At 44.6% G+C, this 18,200-nt stretch overlaps 1 protein-coding gene across 1 annotated transcript in view; it reads left to right on the forward strand.

Annotated features, from left to right (window-relative positions):
* Positions 1–1,372: 1,372 nt before the first annotated feature.
* cdh23 (cadherin-related 23) overlaps positions 1,373–18,200 on the forward strand; it is a gene marked incomplete at its 5' end in the record, with an annotated part of 77,786 nt that continues 60,958 nt past the window's right edge. The window contains 4 exons of the mRNA XM_069677398.1: positions 1,373–1,522; positions 2,035–2,193; positions 13,873–13,937; positions 14,148–14,385. Of these exons, the coding sequence (XP_069533499.1) occupies positions 1,373–1,522; positions 2,035–2,193; positions 13,873–13,937; positions 14,148–14,385 (612 nt within the window). The remainder of the gene's footprint in view (positions 1,523–2,034; positions 2,194–13,872; positions 13,938–14,147; positions 14,386–18,200) is intronic.

An 18,200-nucleotide genomic window follows, 5' to 3' on the forward strand; every position in this document is an offset into this window, starting at 1 on the left:
TTTTTATCTATTTAAGATCGATCTCGGGATTTATGAATCGATATTGGGTCATTGAAATGAGAATCTATTCAAATTGGAAAAATCAATTTTTTAAACCCAGCCCTAATTATTATTATTATTATTATTATTACTTGATGACTTGATGCTTTGGTAACATTGTAACATATCAACATTTCTAGCAGCTGTTTCTGTGCTAAGCTAACTGAAGCTCATATTTGGAGATTATTCATGTGAACTTCTAATCAAAGAACAATGAAGTGAAAACAATCAATAACTCTCCTCAGACACATTAAAGCTAAAGTAACGAGCCTGTTGTGAAATGGTGTTCTCACATAGTGTTATGGAGACATGAGGTTACCTGTCCTCCACTGTCCTGCTTTGTTACCATAGCAACCAGAGTTGAGATTCATCCGTTCATCATAAAATTTGTGAGCAGTTTTTATATTTCAGTTTTGCTCCTTAAAGCTGCATGTCCGTGCAGATACACACGTTCACACTCTGCTACACCGATGCAGTAATGTGAGAGTGAGGGCTCACAGGCAGGTGTTGGTGACACAGGTGGTAGTTACCTGCTCTCTGCCTGTCGCTGCCGTCGTCTCCTCTTCTGCTCCGCTTCGCTTCTGTAAAACTTTTAAATCTGGAGCTCGTCACTAAACTTTAAGGCGCTGTTTCTGACAGCAGCTCTTATTGGGGGCTTCAGAGGCAGAGGCAAATGGACGGGCAATTACGTTTATGGGCAGTTTGAGGTGACATCCTGCATATTGGATGGTCCTTTAAATAGGAGCCATCAGACACAATGGATCTCAGGGAGGAAAACAAAAACACACAGCTGTTTCAGCTGAATGTCAATCGCCCAGCGAGCCGTCCTCCCGTCTGCGCCTGAAGCGCTCTGCATCACGACAGGAAGAGAGCCGGTTCTCTGCTCAGGGCTGTGATGTCCCTCTGAATCTGCCGTGTATTTCCCATCATGCCTCTACACCTACATGTAGAGAAGGAAGAGAAGGATGAGTTTATATGTTTATATTCTTTAATATTAGTATTAATATCATCTTATATATATTTATATGTGTTTATATCACGTCTGTGATGATGGTCTAAATCCTCTGTGTCCGATAATAACGCTGTATAAATAAACTGTAGATGGTATCCTCTGCATTCATCACTCCCTCTAACCCAAGCACAACCCTCTCCTCTCTCTCCTCTCCTCCTCTCTCTCCTCCCTCTCTCCTCCTCTCTCTCCTCTCCTCCTCTCTCTCCTCCCTCTCTCCTCTCTCTCCTCTCCTCCTCTCTCTCCTCCCTCTCTCCTCCTCTCTCTCCTCTCCTCCTCTCTCTCCTCCCTCTCTCCTCCTCTCTCTCCTCCCTCCCCCTGCAGGGGGTGAACAGCATGTTCCAGGTGTTCCTGACAGGAAACGACTCGGAGTACTTCACCATCTCTCCCACGGCGGTGCAGGGCCGTGCGGACATCAGGATGAGGGTGGCCATGCCCCTCGACTACGAACACATCCGCAGCTACAGCTTCTCCGTCAGTCTGCCTCCTCTTATTGAGCTCCTGACAGAGTTTGATCTGATGTTCACATGAACGAGTGACTTCTGTGTTTGACTTTAGACTCACAGTGTGAGGGGATAACAGAGTATTAACAAGTAGGATGCTAACCTTCTTACATGTTGTCTTTAAAGACTCAGCAGAGTTAGAGACTTTCAGTGACTGTCTGGTCAGACTGATGTGTGAGTGAAGCCTCATTATGTTTCCGGCATCTTGTTTTTATTTGTCTCAGTGGGACTGAGGCCTGTTCGTCCGCTCAGCACTGAGACGTGTTTGAACAGTGAAATTGGAATTTCTTCACCCTCAGTTATTTACAGAAGCTCTGTGACAATCCAAATCCTACAGCAGCTCAGCTCTGTAACACTGACTCATTCAACTCAGAGGAAATATATGCTTTTATATAAACTATCATATACAGTGTTAAACAGTTTCTCCTGTATATCCCATCTGTTAAACCTTTATGTAAACGTCCTCCTGCTGTCTCCTCTCAGCTCTACGCTAACGAGTCCATGTCGGACCACGTGGGATTTGCTCGAGTCTTCATCGAGCTGATCAACGAGAACGATAACCGTCCGATCTTCAGCCGGCCGCTCTACAACATCAGCCTCCCTGAAAACACGCCGGCCGGCACATCTCTGCTGCGTATCATGGTGAGTGCTGATTAAACAGAGGGAAGGACACACAGCGGAGAGAGAGACCCTCGTGATAACCTGATCTGTTTAATGGAGCTTTTATTGTGAAGGAATCTTTGCTTGTGTCTCTCTGAGAGCGCTCTCTGCGTTACTAGGGCTTAATTTATTATTACTCATTATTAATATTATTTATACTATTTAAAGCAGGAGCAGACAGCAGGGGGACACAGTCTGATGCTGTTATTACAGTAAATTCACTCATTCATCCTCACTGCAGATGTGAGTTATAATAATACACACAAGACAAAATAACCACCTGAACATGGATCAACTGTATGATATGAAAAATATATTATACTTTATCATTTATATATTAATGTAGGAAGTTACATTCAATCATATATTATTTTAAAACATGCATTAGATGGAGTAATTGATCAATGCCAAAATATAAACATATATGTACAACAGCATTCGAGTTTGATTTAAGTAACCTGGTAGATGCTCTGCTGTAAAGCATCACTGTGAATGTGTTTGCTGAGTTTATGAGTGTTTATCAGGCTGCTGCTGCTTCCTGCACGGTCGTCATGTGACTGTGACAGGTGTTTCTGAAGGAGCTCGTCTCAGGAGGACGTCAGTCAGTCCGTACAGTGATTCATGTACACAGAGAATACAATCACAATCACAAATACACACCAATCAGATCCTTCACATCTTAAAGAGGAACTTTATATGAACTCTGAGCTCTGAGGGGGTTGAAGAGGTGGAAGTCCTGAATGAAGCTGAATGGTATCAGACAGACAGACAGACAGACAGACAGACAGTGTGCTGCTGTCTGTGTCTGTGTGTCAGTCTACATGTGCCTCAGATATACTGTTTAAACTCTCTAATGTTATCCAAGTTAAACACATTATTACAGCAGAAACATCAGGTCTGTTATCAGATGTTGTTCTTTACTTTCTTATTAGATTAATTTGATAGTTTCAGATAATAACGTCTGCACCTCCTCCATAAAATAATCCAATTAGAACAGGTTTTATTGTGTTCTGTTGTTTCTCCCTGCAGGCCTCTTACTTTAGTTTCTCTCTGTTAAAGTGTCCTTCAGCTCGTCTCGTCCACACAGCCGAGCTGCTGTCCACACCTGCAGGCACGACTCCAACGTGATGTTAAAACCTCTAAAACAGTCATTTATTTAGCTTATTTTCTGCTTAACATGATATAAAGCATCTTTAGTTTTAGAAATTAGTTTAAATCAATATTTGGTGATATTGGGTTTGACTTTAGCCTGGCTCAGCCTGGATATATTTATCATGAATATTAAGCAATAGAGTCAATGAACATGTTAGCTACCTGGCTGTTTAAACCCAACGTTAGCGCTCTCTGTGTGTGATTGTTATCGACCACAGCTTCATATTTTCAGCAGCATGCTGAGTGTTGGTGGAGGGAGCTTAGCTCTGTAATCACATAGCACTAGCTAACACTACAGAGCATCACTTAGCATAGCATTCATAGCTTTGGAGCATGTATGAGCATCTCAGCTAATGTAGCATGTGTGTGCTAACTGCTAACTATGATATGGACAGCATATAGTAACTGTGCAGCAGTGAGCAGATGACATTATTCTGACTGAAACATGGAAAGCTGATTGGACATGGTGTTGTTGTGAGCGGAGTCAGGTAGTTGTCAATCAAAATGTGACCGGCCACGCCCACACTGTCTTTAGAGTTTAGTGGATGTTAAATGAAACTCTACTTTGATACCATGTTTGTGTTTTCATCATCTCAGTCTTGATAATGATGACCTCCAATAACCTCCTCTCAACTCTCATTATTATTCATTAGTCACCCTGTGACAGGACGCCCACAATAACAACACGGCCGTGCAGAAAGCACAGTGTGGAAATCAATAGTGTTTACAGACTGAGTGCTCGTGAAACAGAGATTGCAGGGCGTCTAAAACCTGATAACTCGTGACGGCTGCTGTCGGCCGCCTGCTGCAGCGTGCAGCCAACCTGCAGTCCTGACCTCCTGCTGTATGATTGAGCATGAACACAAAGAGACGTGGCAGCGTGTATATATACACTGTTAGATGAGGTCTTTCATATTGTGACCTACACACACACACACACACACACACATACACACACACACACCAGTGTCACATGAGCTGTAAACACACACACAGAACAGAAGTTTTAAACCACAGACTGCATAAAAAGATGGCCGACATGACAGCTCCTTAAAAGTGAAGCCAAACCCTCTCTGTCGCCCCCTGCTGACTGGCTGCAGTATAGCTCATAAAGCCCGCCTCCTCCATGTTAGCAGATGGGACATGAGTCAAACTATAAAATCTAAATACACGCCCGATAATTTTTTCTCCAACATGGTTTCTGTCATTATAGTTAGTTCTTATCCTGCTGATTTACGTCCATGTGTTCATTTTTCTGACAAGTTTATTTTTAATTAGTTATTTGATGCTGTCAAAATGATGATTGACAGCTCTGTTGACACATTCGGCTCCTGCAGCCGATCAGTTCCGGGTGAGCAGAGCGGAGGACGATCCGCGAGTGGAAACGTAACTAAAACAATCACTACAGTCAGTGAAGTTTCCATATCTGTGAACTTTAACCTCAGACCAACACAAGAAGCTGTTCTGCTGTTAAACACGCCGGCGTGCGGGATCCTTGCTGTTGTTTCAGTAAGTTAAGTGTGTGTTTGGGTTAGCGGAAGTGGCTATGGCGGCGCCACCCGACGATCTCTACTGCGCAGACTCTGGCACCATGTGACATCGCCATCGCAAGATGGCAGTGCCTATCACAGGGGCTATTTTGGCATCAATTTCTTACAATGGGAGCAGATGGAGACGCGTTGTCCATCTATATATACAGTCATTGGTTTAAACACTCGGCTCATGTTTGCTCTGAGGCTGAGACAAAGAAATATAATCACACACAGATCTACAACTCAACTTCACACAGCGTTCAGATAAAACTGATTACGAAACGGGAAATCTGAAGATATAAAAAATGCAAAATATAACCATGAAACAACAAAATAAAATAGTGACTTTTAGTCACTAAAAGTCTACCAAATAAATAAACACAAAGTATAAAAATACATCAGAAACTAAATGTAACGCTTTCTGAAGACGTCGCTGAGAAGCAGAGTATAAAGATGAAAACGGACAGGACCGAGAATCGTCCCCTGAGGGACTCCACAGTCGATGTATATTATCTGATGTTTATGTATTTAGCTCCACATCACAACCTCACACCTCATTACACTTTACTGACAGAGCAGGTCTTATATTAGTACATCAAAGACACCCAGGGAAACAAACTCTCGACCAATCAGAAACAACACACCGACACACGCTCCAACAAGGTCGACATACAGCTCACACCAAACAGTCAGTGGTCATTGAAGGCCTTTCTCCATTCATTATCCCATCAGATTACTGTTTACTGTGTGTGTGTGTGTGTGTGTGTGTGTGTGTGTGTTTGCACAGACGTGTTTACCTCTGTGGCTCAGTCATAATGTAGCTCATTAGTAATGTAGACAGTGTGTTACAGCGGTGCTAATCCATGCAGCTAGCTGAGACTGTTTGTTGTTGAGCTGGTCTGATCAAACAGAAGCTGCTGTTTGTGTGAATAATGAGGAGTTTACTCTGGGATGGACACAGCAGCCATGTTTTTAATAACAGAGTTATAAAGAAGTTAAACCAAACTGCTGATCGCTGCGTCGTGTTGTTCAGTCACATAAAGAGATGGAGAAGAGATGGTGTAATATAATAATCCATGTTTCCTCCACTTCTGTCTATATATATGAAGTAGAGAGAAGTGACACGTTCAGCATCGTACCTGAACACTTTAAACCGCCCTCCTGTGAGTGGGCAGCAGTGAAACAATCACCTCACCTGTCCGTCAGCTGACGTGGAGGATAGATTATACTGTTCACTGTGATCAGATGACAGCATGAGGTCTCCAACAGGTGATTCAGTTGTTCATTTTACGAACATGTAACTTTATATCACAGAACCAGAGCTTTAATCTCACATCACACCTCTTCATCACCTGCTTCCTGTGTGGCTGCTTCACTGTCTGTGTGTCTACAGCAACTCAGTGCTCTAACAAGAATGGAGACCTCAGAGCTCTGACACACCTGCAGCTCTAAGATTACATAACTATCCTCACAGGTAAGCTCAGATCACAGCAGGCAGCTCCTTGAAACCACAACCAGCCGTGTTTTACATTCAGTTTGGTGTTAAAAAGACACCTTCAAAGGTTCTGGAAAATTCCTGAAGGCATCAGACAAACTCACCTGCATGACATAACCTGTAACGTCTGCGCTGGTTCACATTCAGGAGCGTTTAAAGAACCAACGACACTGAGGCTACAACCCACCTGAGCTGGGTGGAGTGTGTGTGTGTCCTGATTTAAATGAGGCAAACAGGATCATTTAAAGTCTTTGTGTTCAGATCAAAGCTGATGTTCAATGTTAGAGGACCACACACACACACACACACACACACACACACAGTGTTTAGTATGCTATGCAGCATTACTTGTCATTATAAATATTTATTGTGATTTACTGTCTGAGTCTCTGGAGGCTCCGACAGCAGCTGCTCGTATCTCTGAATCTCTTATTTATTATCTGTTCCTCCTCTTCTCTCTGTTCCTCCTCTTCTTTGTTCCTCCTCTTCTCTCTCTGTTCCTGCTCTTCTCTCTCTGTTCCTCCTCTTCTCTCTCTGTTCCTCCTCTTCTCTCTGTTCCTCCTCTTCTCTCTCTGTTCCTCCTCTTCTCTCTGTTCCTCCTCTTCTCTCTGTTCCTGCTCTTCTCTCTGTTCCTCCTCTTCTCTGTTCCTCCTCTTCTCTCTGTCCCTCCTCTTCTCTCTGTCCCTCCTCTTCTCTCTGTTCCTCCTCTTCTCTGTTCCTCCTCTTCTCTCTCTGTTCCTCCTCTTCTCTCTGTTCCTGCTCTTCTCTCTCTGTTCCTCCTCTTCTCTCTGTTCCTCCTCTTCTCTGTTCCTCCTCTTCTCTCTGTTCCTGCTCTTCTCTCTCTGTTCCTCCTCTTCTCTCTGTCCCTCCTCTTCTCTCTGTTCCTCCTCTTCTCTGTTCCTCCTCTTCTCTCTGTTCCTGCTCTTCTCTCTCTGTTCCTCCTCTTCTCCCTGTCCCTCCTCTTCTCTCTCTGTTCCTCCTCTTCTCTCCCTGTTCCTCCTCTTCTCTCTGTTCCTCCTCTTCTTTGTTCCTCCTCTTCTCTCTCTGTTCCTGCTCTTCTCTCTCTGTTCCTCCTCTTCTCTGTTCCTCCTCTTCTCTCTCTGTTCCTCCTCTTCTCTCTGTCCCTCCTCTTCTCTCTGTTCCTCCTCTTCTCTGTTCCTCCTCTTCTCTCTGTTCCTCCTCTTCTCTCTCTGTTCCTCCTCTTCTCTCTGTCCCTCCTCTTCTCTCTCTGTTCCTGCTCTTCTCTCTCTGTTCCTCCTCTTCTCCCTGTCCCTCCTCTTCTCTCTCTGTTCCTCCTCTTCTCTCCCTGTTCCTCCTCTTCTCTCTGTTCCTCCTCTTCTCCCTGTCCCTCCTCTTCTCTCTCTGTTCCTCCTCTTCTCTCCCTGTTCCTCCTCTTCTCTCTGTTCCTCCTCTTCTCTCTGTTCCTCCTCTTCTCTCTCTGTTCCTCCTCTTCTCTTGATCCCAGGATCTTGTTCCACTTTGAATTATTTATTTAGCAAAAAATATTGACAAAAACGATCCCAAAAGTCTAAATAAACTCAAAAGATAACGAAGAATAAATTAACGAATAAACTTGTGCTATACTGAGAAATTAAAGCAGCTTGGTGACGACGAGTGTGTGTGGTCAAAATTGGCATTGAGCCACAGTCCAACCCGTCCGACATTGCTAGGCTGAACACTCGCAGCCGTAGGGCTTGACCTATAGTTAGGGTGTGTCACCTGACAAAACCCTACGCCTCCGTAGAAACAAATCAAATAGGTAAGTATATAAAATTATATTCAAAATAAAACACATTTTATCATTTGATTAATATAAAGATTTAAGGCGAGCAAAAAATTAATATATTAAAGTTTAAATGTATTGTTAACAGAAATGGCTACAACAGCTCTGTTAGCTCTGTTAGCTGTGTTAGCTCTGTTAATATGCAGCTCTTATCATGGTGCTCTGATATTGAGGGACGATGTGTGAATGTGCCAGATGGAGAGGAGCTGTGAGCAGGGCAGGTCCACAGTCAGTCTGCAGAGAGCTGTGACAGACAGGCAGACAGACAGACAGATAACCTTTTTTACTCTGTGGTTCCGTCTGAGCGGCGTAACGAAGCTCCGCCGTCATGCAGCCTTTGCCATTTTACATTGGACCAGGCACTGCCGGCGTTAAACCGCCCCAGTCTTTGTTTTTACAGCGTTCCGGCGTTGCAGAAGCAAGTCGTGCGCGACAAACAGTGCATGCTTCACACATGGCGCTGTTCCACCCTGCCGTCTCCGCCGTTTTCACAGACGCCGTTACGCCTCTGTTATGCCTCTGTTACTACCTCCGATGCCGGCTCAGAGGTGGAACGACTTCGCCCTACCATTACACCTCCGTGCGTTTTACATAGAAGACGGAACGTGACAGAGGCGTAATAGTCCCGCCTTGAACTGGCAGTGTAAGGCCATGTCCACACGGAGACGGGTTTAGGAGTAAACGCCAAAGTTTTTTGTCGTATGGTCGTTTCGTCCACACGGAACCGGAGTTTCAGGAGCCCGTATACGCTAATTTTTGAATCCGCCTCCCAGAGTGGATAAATCCCTGAACGCCACCCTGACGTTTCCGTGTGCACAGCCTTTATGGATCTTTCTTGAATCGTGCCGCCCCCGTACGTCGCGCATGCGCTAACCCCACCACCACCACCGTCTTCTGCTTGTGTTTCTTCTTTGTTGTTACACTTAAATGCATGCTCTATTTCTTCTTCTCCGGTTTGTTGTATTTGTGTGGCTGCATTACAGCCCCACCCCCAGGCCGGTTGTATATATTACAGCGTTTCAGTGGTTTCGTGGGGACGCAAACATTTCCTGAGACGGCGCCGTGTTTACGGAAAACTTTTTCAAAACGAAGTCGGCTCCGTCTCCCTGTGGACATGGCCTAAAAGGGGCTGGTGCTTCATGTTCATGTGAGCTTACAATCATTATAAAGTCACTATATCCTGCAAACTGTCACAGTATGTTTGCAAAGGAATCCACTGTACTTTGTAGGACTCGTGGCTTTATTGACAGGGGATCACAATTTAATTATAAATCTACAATAGAAAACAACAGCAACAATATGTGATTAAAATACAGAATATCACAGTACAAATAGTTCAAATATTTGCTTTATAAATAAAATTGATTAAAACATTAATATGTCCCTGTAATGTGAGCAGTCAGGAGGAAACAGAAACCGTCTGTTGGCTCCTGATTGGCTGTGAGCTCCTCCACCTGCTCGTTTATGTTGTAGAGACATAAAGGTGTCGGAAACGAACGCTGCCATCTCCATTACGCTGAAGTGTGTGCAGTGAAAACACACACAGCTCCCATCAGCCCCTGCAGCTGCAGCAGGTCACAGCTGGGAGAGGGAGGAGCCTGTCTGAGGAGGTGTTCACTTTATACAGGAGGAGATTCACTCTTTACTTCAGTCACAGCTGATCTGACGCTGTGATCAATAAAGACAGGGCCACATGAATAATGTAACAACACTGCTCATTACTGACTCCTCTCTGTGTCCACTCACTGGAGACAACATGAGTCAAACACAACTGTTCAGAAGCTGTTCAGTGTTCTGATATCTGAGTTTCACACGTTTGAATCTCTGACTTTCTTTCTGCTGTTGAAGCTTCTGATGATCTCTAAAGGCTAACAGCTAACACTGGAGTTAGCATGGAGCTAATTTAACCTGACAGCTGTGCCTTCATCACTGTTCCCTGTGCACTGACGGTCAGGAGTCTGCACTGTGTCCAGGGTGTGTGTGTGTGTGTGTGTGTGCGTGCGTGCGTGCGTGCGTGCGTGCGTGTGTGCGTGTGTGCGTGTGTGTGTGTGTGTGCGTGTGTGTGTGTATGTGTGTGTGCTAGTAGGCATGAACACAGAAATGGGGGGGTGCTCTGTGTTGGGGGGGTCATCTGTGTTGTGACAGTCAGTGATCGGTTTCCTTTCAGCTCTTTCAGTCGATCAATTCAGATTCAGCTCAGAGCTCAGAAGCTTTAACCCTTTGCTGTCCTGATAATCTGCTGTAACCCCCCAACACACACACACACACACACACACACAGGTGTGTTTGCCTGCTGGCTCTGCCTCTGAAGAAAGAAACACATCATTTAACCAGCCTGGTCAGCTGAGAACTCATTTCTCTTGTGTGGTGACGCCTGAGGACTGGAGGGTTCACACAGTTTATGTTGGAAAGCAGCAGCTCTCTCCGTCTGACAAACTTTAACTACTTACTTTGACTTTCATCAGAGCTCTGCTTCCTCAGAGCACCCAGCATCACGGCAGGATTCATCTACACAGCACACTGCTACAGTGTTATATATGAGCTCCATGACAGAAGAACACAGACAGACAGACAGACAGGAACACTGCCATCTCCCATTAGTTTTTCCACTGCCTTTCACAAGCCTTCAGTTCTGTTCTTCTTCTGACGCTATCTTGGTTTTCTGGAGCCATAAGTGACCATATTTGGACGAGAGGGTGGAGCTGGAGGGGAGGGAGGGGTTAGTGAACACTGATCATCACTAATCAGACTGGAGAAGCTCCGAGAGCTCCCTCAAATCTCAGGTGAGACAGTAAAAGGCAGGTGAATGACATGAAGTCAGTCTTAGTCAGTTGCCTGCTCTGCACTTGAAACTTTTCTGTTGCTGTTTTTAATTAGACGTTTTTTTGTGAAACTTTTTATGCTGCTGTATTGGCCATGTGTCCCTGGTAAAAGAGATCTTGCATCTCAATGGGATCATTTCCTGGTAAAAAAAAAGGTTAAAAAAAAAATTCAAGAACCAGTCTCCTCAATTACAAATTAGCAGCTCCCACCTGTGGAGGCCACGCCCCTAATGCTGCATCCCTGTAAGCCTTAATATAATGTAAACAGGTGAGCTGTATAAAGATATAAAGATTCTCCCCGTACAGTTGTCATGAAGAGAGAAATGAGCTATAGAGACCCAAACTGTTTTTTGTACCAGGCTGTAAACATGTTTATTTCTGCTGTAAAGTTTAACATGGGGCTCTATGGGGACTGACTCACTGCTGGAGACAGCCTCAAGTGGACACCAGAGGAACTGCAGGGTCTGGCTTCAGCTTCATGTCTCAGTCTGGATGTTGCAGCCTGATGTGGATGTTTGTTATTCTGTGTTCTGTGGAAATGTTTGTGCCTTTCAAATTGAATGCATTTATGTGTGTGTGTGTGTGTGTGTGTGTGTGTGTGTGTGTGTGTGTGTGTGTGTGTGTGTGTGTATGAGCCCATCTGCCCATCTATATGTCCGCTCACAGATGGAACATCAGCTGCAGCCATCAATGTGCTCCTCTCCTAAAGTACACCCTGCTGTTTAGCTCAGCTCAGTCATTTCACAGAGCCCCCCCCCAACACACACACACACACACACATACACATCGGCCTTCATGCCCCCCCCCCCCAGTCTTGTTTACTGAAGCACTTCCTGTTGAATGACTGGGATGTAAACGTCTGTGAGGTGTTTGACAGTCCGGTCAGGTTCTCATATTAACCTCTGAGCTCTCAGCTGTCGACTCTCGATGACCTCATCATTAAATGCCAATCAACACCCCCACCCCCCCCACACACACACACTCTCGCCTCTGTCTTCCCCTTCTCCCCTCTCTCCACATATCTCTGTCTGCACACTCTCCCCCCTCGCTGCCTTACCCCTCCCTCCTCTGCACCCCCCTTTCTCCCAGGTGAGTGACAGGCCCATAAGTGCTCCAATGATAGCAGAGGGAGTCTCAGTGTGACAGCTATCGAGGCGGTGACAGGAGCTGAGCTGAGAGAGAGAGAGAGAGAGAGACAATAGCCATCACTTGTCCTCCATTCCATTCCCTCTCTCTTCCTCTCTCTCTCCCCCTCTGTGAACTCCTCGTCCCTCTCTTTAAACTGGTGCAGCAGATGTAGGGAGGAGGATTGTCTGTAGCTGAACACCTCGCCCCCCCGGGCTCTGACTCTAGGGTGTTTTACATTCGCCCTCTCTGTCACTGCAGCCTAAAGGGTTTTTGGTCGGGGAATTGGAGGCGATGAAAAAGTTGGTGTTCAGGGACAGAGAGAATATAGGATTTAATGAGAAGAGAAATAACCTAAAATGAAGCTGGGCAATGTGCCGAGCTGATGTTCCTGATGACCTCACAGACGATTACAGCAAACATAAAGTCCTGCAGAGACACTGTTTTTATACACGATCAGAGATGCTGATGGATCCATCAAACACCTCTTTATGGAGCCTGAAACATTACTGAAAATAGTTACAACTAATCAGCAACATCCAGACTGAGACATGAAGCTGAAGTTTAACCCTGCAGTTCCTCTGGTGTCCACTTGAGGCTGTCTCCAGCAGTGAGTCAGTCCCCATAGAGCCCCATGTTAAACTTTACAGCAGAAATAAACATGTTTACAGCCTGGTACAAAAAACAGTTTGGGTCTCTATAGCTCATTTCTCTCTTCATGACAACTGTACGGGGAGAATCTTTATACAGCTCACCTGTTTACATTATCTTAAGGCTTAAAGTGATGCAGCATTAGGGGCGTGGCCTCTTTGAGTGACAGGTGGGAGCTGCTAGCTGTCTGCTAGGTGTCCCCTCAGAAAGGATTACATGTTTTAGCCCTTTGCTCGTGTATAAACCCTCAACTGTATTTCTACCATTTAACACATGAATACACTCAGTCTCACACACGCACACACGCTTACTCACACACACACACACACACACACACACACACAGTCCTTCATAACGGGGTCGTATCGGCTCATCAGTGAATCACAGCGAGCTGCAGACACGTTCCAGTTTGACCCTTTAACTGAGCTGAGCTGCTGAAGTGAAACTCTATTACAGCAGCCTCTGCTGCCTGCATCCATCAGCACACACACACACACACACACAGATGTAGCTCTCATAAAGATTCCTCAGTGTTGCTTTTCTCTGTAAACACTGATCAGCTGTCGTGTCTGTTTAAAGTGATGGAGGGTCATGTGATCAGAATGTGTTTAGAGGGTTGAATTGAATCCAATCAAGACATCCGAGCGACGGATAGCGAGCATGTTTTCACAGAGTCAAACAGTCAGAGTGAGAAATACAACGTTCGCTGACATCTGCAGACATGTTTGTAAACGTATGTTATCAAACAGACAGACCCACACACACACACACACACACACACACACACACACACACACACACTGTTACTTGATCTGGAAACATAACAACATGGTGTTTCTGTGGTTCACTGAGGGGTCGGGGTCTGGCAGCAACAAAGTCACATTTTCTCTCTGTCGACAGAACAACATGAACTTCACAACAACTTCACAACAACAACAACTAACCCTATTTAAACAGCAGCGACACATGTTCACACATTTAACAAAGACTACAGCAGTGAGGAATCAAACAGGTCCATGTCATCACCGAGCTGCTGAGAAACACTGATGGACACCTGAGGACTCGAAGACGTTAACATGGTGTTTCTGTCTCTGTGTTCAGGCCACAGACGGAGACGCAGGAACGTTCGGGATCATTCGATACTTCTTCAGTGATGAGCCAGACCAGTGAGACTCACACACACACACACACACACACACACACACACATTAATGTTTAATATATTTGGTCACCTGTGAGCGTTCGGACTGCTCAGATTTTAAGTTTGGAAAGTTTTCTGAGATGGTTATTATATAACATCAACATGTTCTAATGAGAAAAGGTTTGTGTTGTTGAACTGTTACCTGTGCCTAGTCTCACCTGTGTGCCTCCCTCAGGTTCTCATTGGACGAGGAGACGGGTTGGGTCATCCTGCGGGCTGGGCTGGACTATGAGCTGATGCGGCGCTTCACACTGACGGTGCTGGCGAGGGATGGTGGCGGCGAAGAGACGACAGGAAGGATCCGCGTCAATGTGCTGGATGTGAACGACAACGCGCCACTCTTCCAGAAGGAGGCGTACGTGGGCTCTCTGAGGGAGAACGAGCAGGCGGTGCAGCCGGTTGCTCGGATCAGGGTGAGACCAGCTACAAGCTGAACATACAGAGACTTAAAAGTGAGACAGAACGTGTGAGACAAACATATGACACCGAGAACGTGTGAGATAGAGAACATATGAGACAGAGAACATGTGGGACAGAGAACATGTGAGACAGAGAACATGTGGGACAGAGAACATGTGAGACAAACATATGAGACAGAGAACATGTCAGTCAAACATGTGAGACAGAGAACATGTGGGACAGAGAACATGTGGGACAGAGAACATGTGAGACAAACATATGACACCGAGAACGTGTGAGATAGAGAACATATGAGACAGAGAACATGTGGGACAGAGAACATGTGAGACAGAGAACATGTGGGACAGAGAACATTTGAGACAAACATATGAGACAGAGAACATGTCAGTCAAACATGTGAGACAGAGAACATGTGGGACAGAGAACATGTGAGACAGAGAACATGTGGGACAGAGAACGTGTGGGACAGAGAACATGTCAGTCAAACATGTGAGACAGAGAACGTGTGAGACAGAGAACATGTGAGACAGAGAACATGTGGGACAAACATATGAGAAAGAGAACGTGTGAGACAAACATATGAGACAGAGAACATGTGAGCAGAGAACATATGAGACAGAGAACATGTGAGACAAACATGTGAGACAGAGAACATGTGTGAGACAGAGAACATATGAGACAGAGAACATGTGAGACAGAGAAGATGAGACAGAGAACATGTGAGACAGAGAACATGTGAGACAAACATATGAGACAGAGAACATGTGAGACAGAGAACATGTGGGACAGAGAACATGTGAGACAAACATATGAGACAGAGAACATGTCAGTCAAACATGTGAGACAGAGAACATGTGGGACAGAGAACATGTGAGACAAACATATGAGACAGAGAACATGTGAGACAAACATGAGACAGAGAACATGTGAGACAGAGAACATGTGAGACAAACATATGAGACAGAGAACATGTGAGACAGAGAACATGTGAGACAAACATATGAGACAGAGAACATGTGAGACAGAGAACATGTGAGACAGAGAACATGTGGGACAAACATATGAGAAAGAGAACGTGTGAGACAAACATATGAGACAGAGAACATGTGAGCAGAGAACATATGAGACAGAGAACATGTGGGACAAACATGTGAGACAGAGAACATGTGAGACAGAGAACATGTGAGACAAACATGTGAGACAGAACATGTGAGACAAACATGTGAGGCAGAACATGTGAGACAAACATATGAGACAGAGAAAATGTGAGACAAACATGTGAGACAGAACATGTGAGACAAACATATGAGACAGAGAACATGTGAGACAAACATGTGAGACAGAACATGTGAGACAGAACATGTGAGACAGAACATGTGAGACAGAACATGTGAGACAAACATGTGAGACAGAGAAAACGTGAGACAAACATGTGAGACAGAACATGTGAGACAGAACATGTGAGACAGAACATGTGAGACAAACATATGAGACAGAGAAAATGTGAGACAGAACATGTGAGACAAACATGTGAGACAAACATGTGAGACAGAACATGTGAGACAGAACATGTTAGACAAACATGTGAGACAAAGAACATGTGAGACAGACATATGAGACAGAGAACATGTGAGACAAACATGTGAATCAGAACATGTGAGTCAAACATGTGAGACAGAGAACATGTGAGACAGACATATGAGACAGAGAACATATGAGACAGAGAACATGTGAGACAGAGAACATATGAGACAGAACATGTGAGACAGTGAACATGTGAGACAGAGAACATGTGAGACTGAGAACATATGAGACAGAGAACATGTGAGACAGTGAACATGTGAGACAGAGAAGATGAGACAGAGAACATGTGAGACAGAGAAGATGAGACAGAGAACATGTGAGACAGAGAACATGAGACAGAGAACATGTGAGACAGAGAACATGAGACAGAGAACATGTGAGACAGAGAACATGAGACAGAGAACATGTGAGACAGAGAACATGTGGGACAGAGAACATGAGACAGAGAACATGAGACAGAGAACATGTGAGACAGAGAACATGAGACAGAGAACATGTGAGACAGAGAACATGTGGGACAGAGAACATGAGACAGAGAACATGTGAGACAGAGAACATGAGACAGAGAACATGTGAGACAGAGAACATGAGACAGAGAACATCTGAGACAGAGAACATGTGGGACAGAGAACATGAGACAGAGAACATGTGAGACAGAGAACATGTGAAAGAGAACATGTGAGACAGAGAACATGAGACAGAGAACATGTGGGACAGAGAACATGTGAGACAAACATGTGAGACAGAGAACATGTGAGACAAACATGTGAGACAGAACATGTGAGACAAACATATGAGACAGAGAAAATGTGAGACAAACGTGAGACAGAGAACATGTGAGACAAACATGTGAGACAGAACATGTGAGACAAACATATGAGACAGAGAACATGTGAGACAAACATGTGAGACAGAACATGTGAGACAAACATATGAGACAGAGAACATGTGAGACAAACATGTGAGACAGAACATGTGAGACAAACATGTGAGACAGAGAAAATGTGAGACAAACATATGAGACAGAACATGTGAGACAGAACATGTGAGACAAACATATGAGACAGAGAAAATGTGAGACAAACATGTGAGACAAACATGTGAGACAGAGAACATGTGAGACAAACATGTGAGACAGAGAACATGTGAGACAGACATATGAGACAGAGAACATATGAGACAGAGAACATGTGAGACAGAACATGCGAGACAAACATATGAGACAGAGAACATGTGAGACAAACATGTGAGACAGAACATGTGAGACAAACATGTGAGACAGAGAAAATGTGAGACAAACATGTGAGACAGAGAACATGTGAGACAAACATGTGAGACCGAGAACATGTGAGACAGAGAACATGAGACAGAGAACATATGAGACAGAGAACATGTGAGACAGAGAACATGTGAGACAGAGAATGTGAGACAGAGAACATGAGACAGAGAACATATGAGACAGAGAACATGAGACAGAGAACATGTAAGACAGAGAACATGTGGGACAGAGAACATGAGACAGAGAACATGTGAGACAGAGAACATGAGACAGAGAACATATGAGACAGAGAACATGTGAGACAGAGAACATGAGACAGAGAACATGAGACAGAGAACATGTGAGACAGAGAACATGAGACAGAGAACATGTGAGACAGAGAACATGTGAGACAAACATATGAGACAGAGAACATGTGAGACAAACATGTGAGTCAGAACATGTGAGACAAACATGTGAGACAGAGAACATGTGAGGCAGACATATGAGACAGAGAACATATGAGACAGAGAACATGTGAGACAGAGAACATGTGAGACAGAACATGTGAGACAGTGAACATGTGAGACAGAGAAGATGAGACAGAGAACATGTGAGACAGTGAACATGTGAGACAGAGAAGATGAGACAGAGAACATGTGAGACAGAGAACATGAGACAGAGAACATGTGAGACAGAACATGTGAGACAAACATATGAGACAGAGAACATGTGAGACAAACATGTGAGACAGAACATGTGAGACAGAACATGTGAGACAAACATATGAGACAGAGAACATGTGAGACAAACATGTGAGACAGAACATGTGAGACAAACATGTGAGACAGAGAAAATGTGAGACAAACATGTGAGACAGAGAACATGTGAGACAAACATGTGAGACCGAGAACATGTGAGACAGAGAACATGAGACAGAGAACATATGAGACAGAGAACATGTGA

This window comes from Semicossyphus pulcher, unplaced genomic scaffold (genome assembly GCF_022749685.1).
Source record: "Semicossyphus pulcher isolate SPU_LCO1_2020_fin unplaced genomic scaffold, fSemPul1.0.p SCAF_29, whole genome shotgun sequence".
NCBI lineage: Eukaryota > Metazoa > Chordata > Actinopteri > Labriformes > Labridae > Semicossyphus > Semicossyphus pulcher.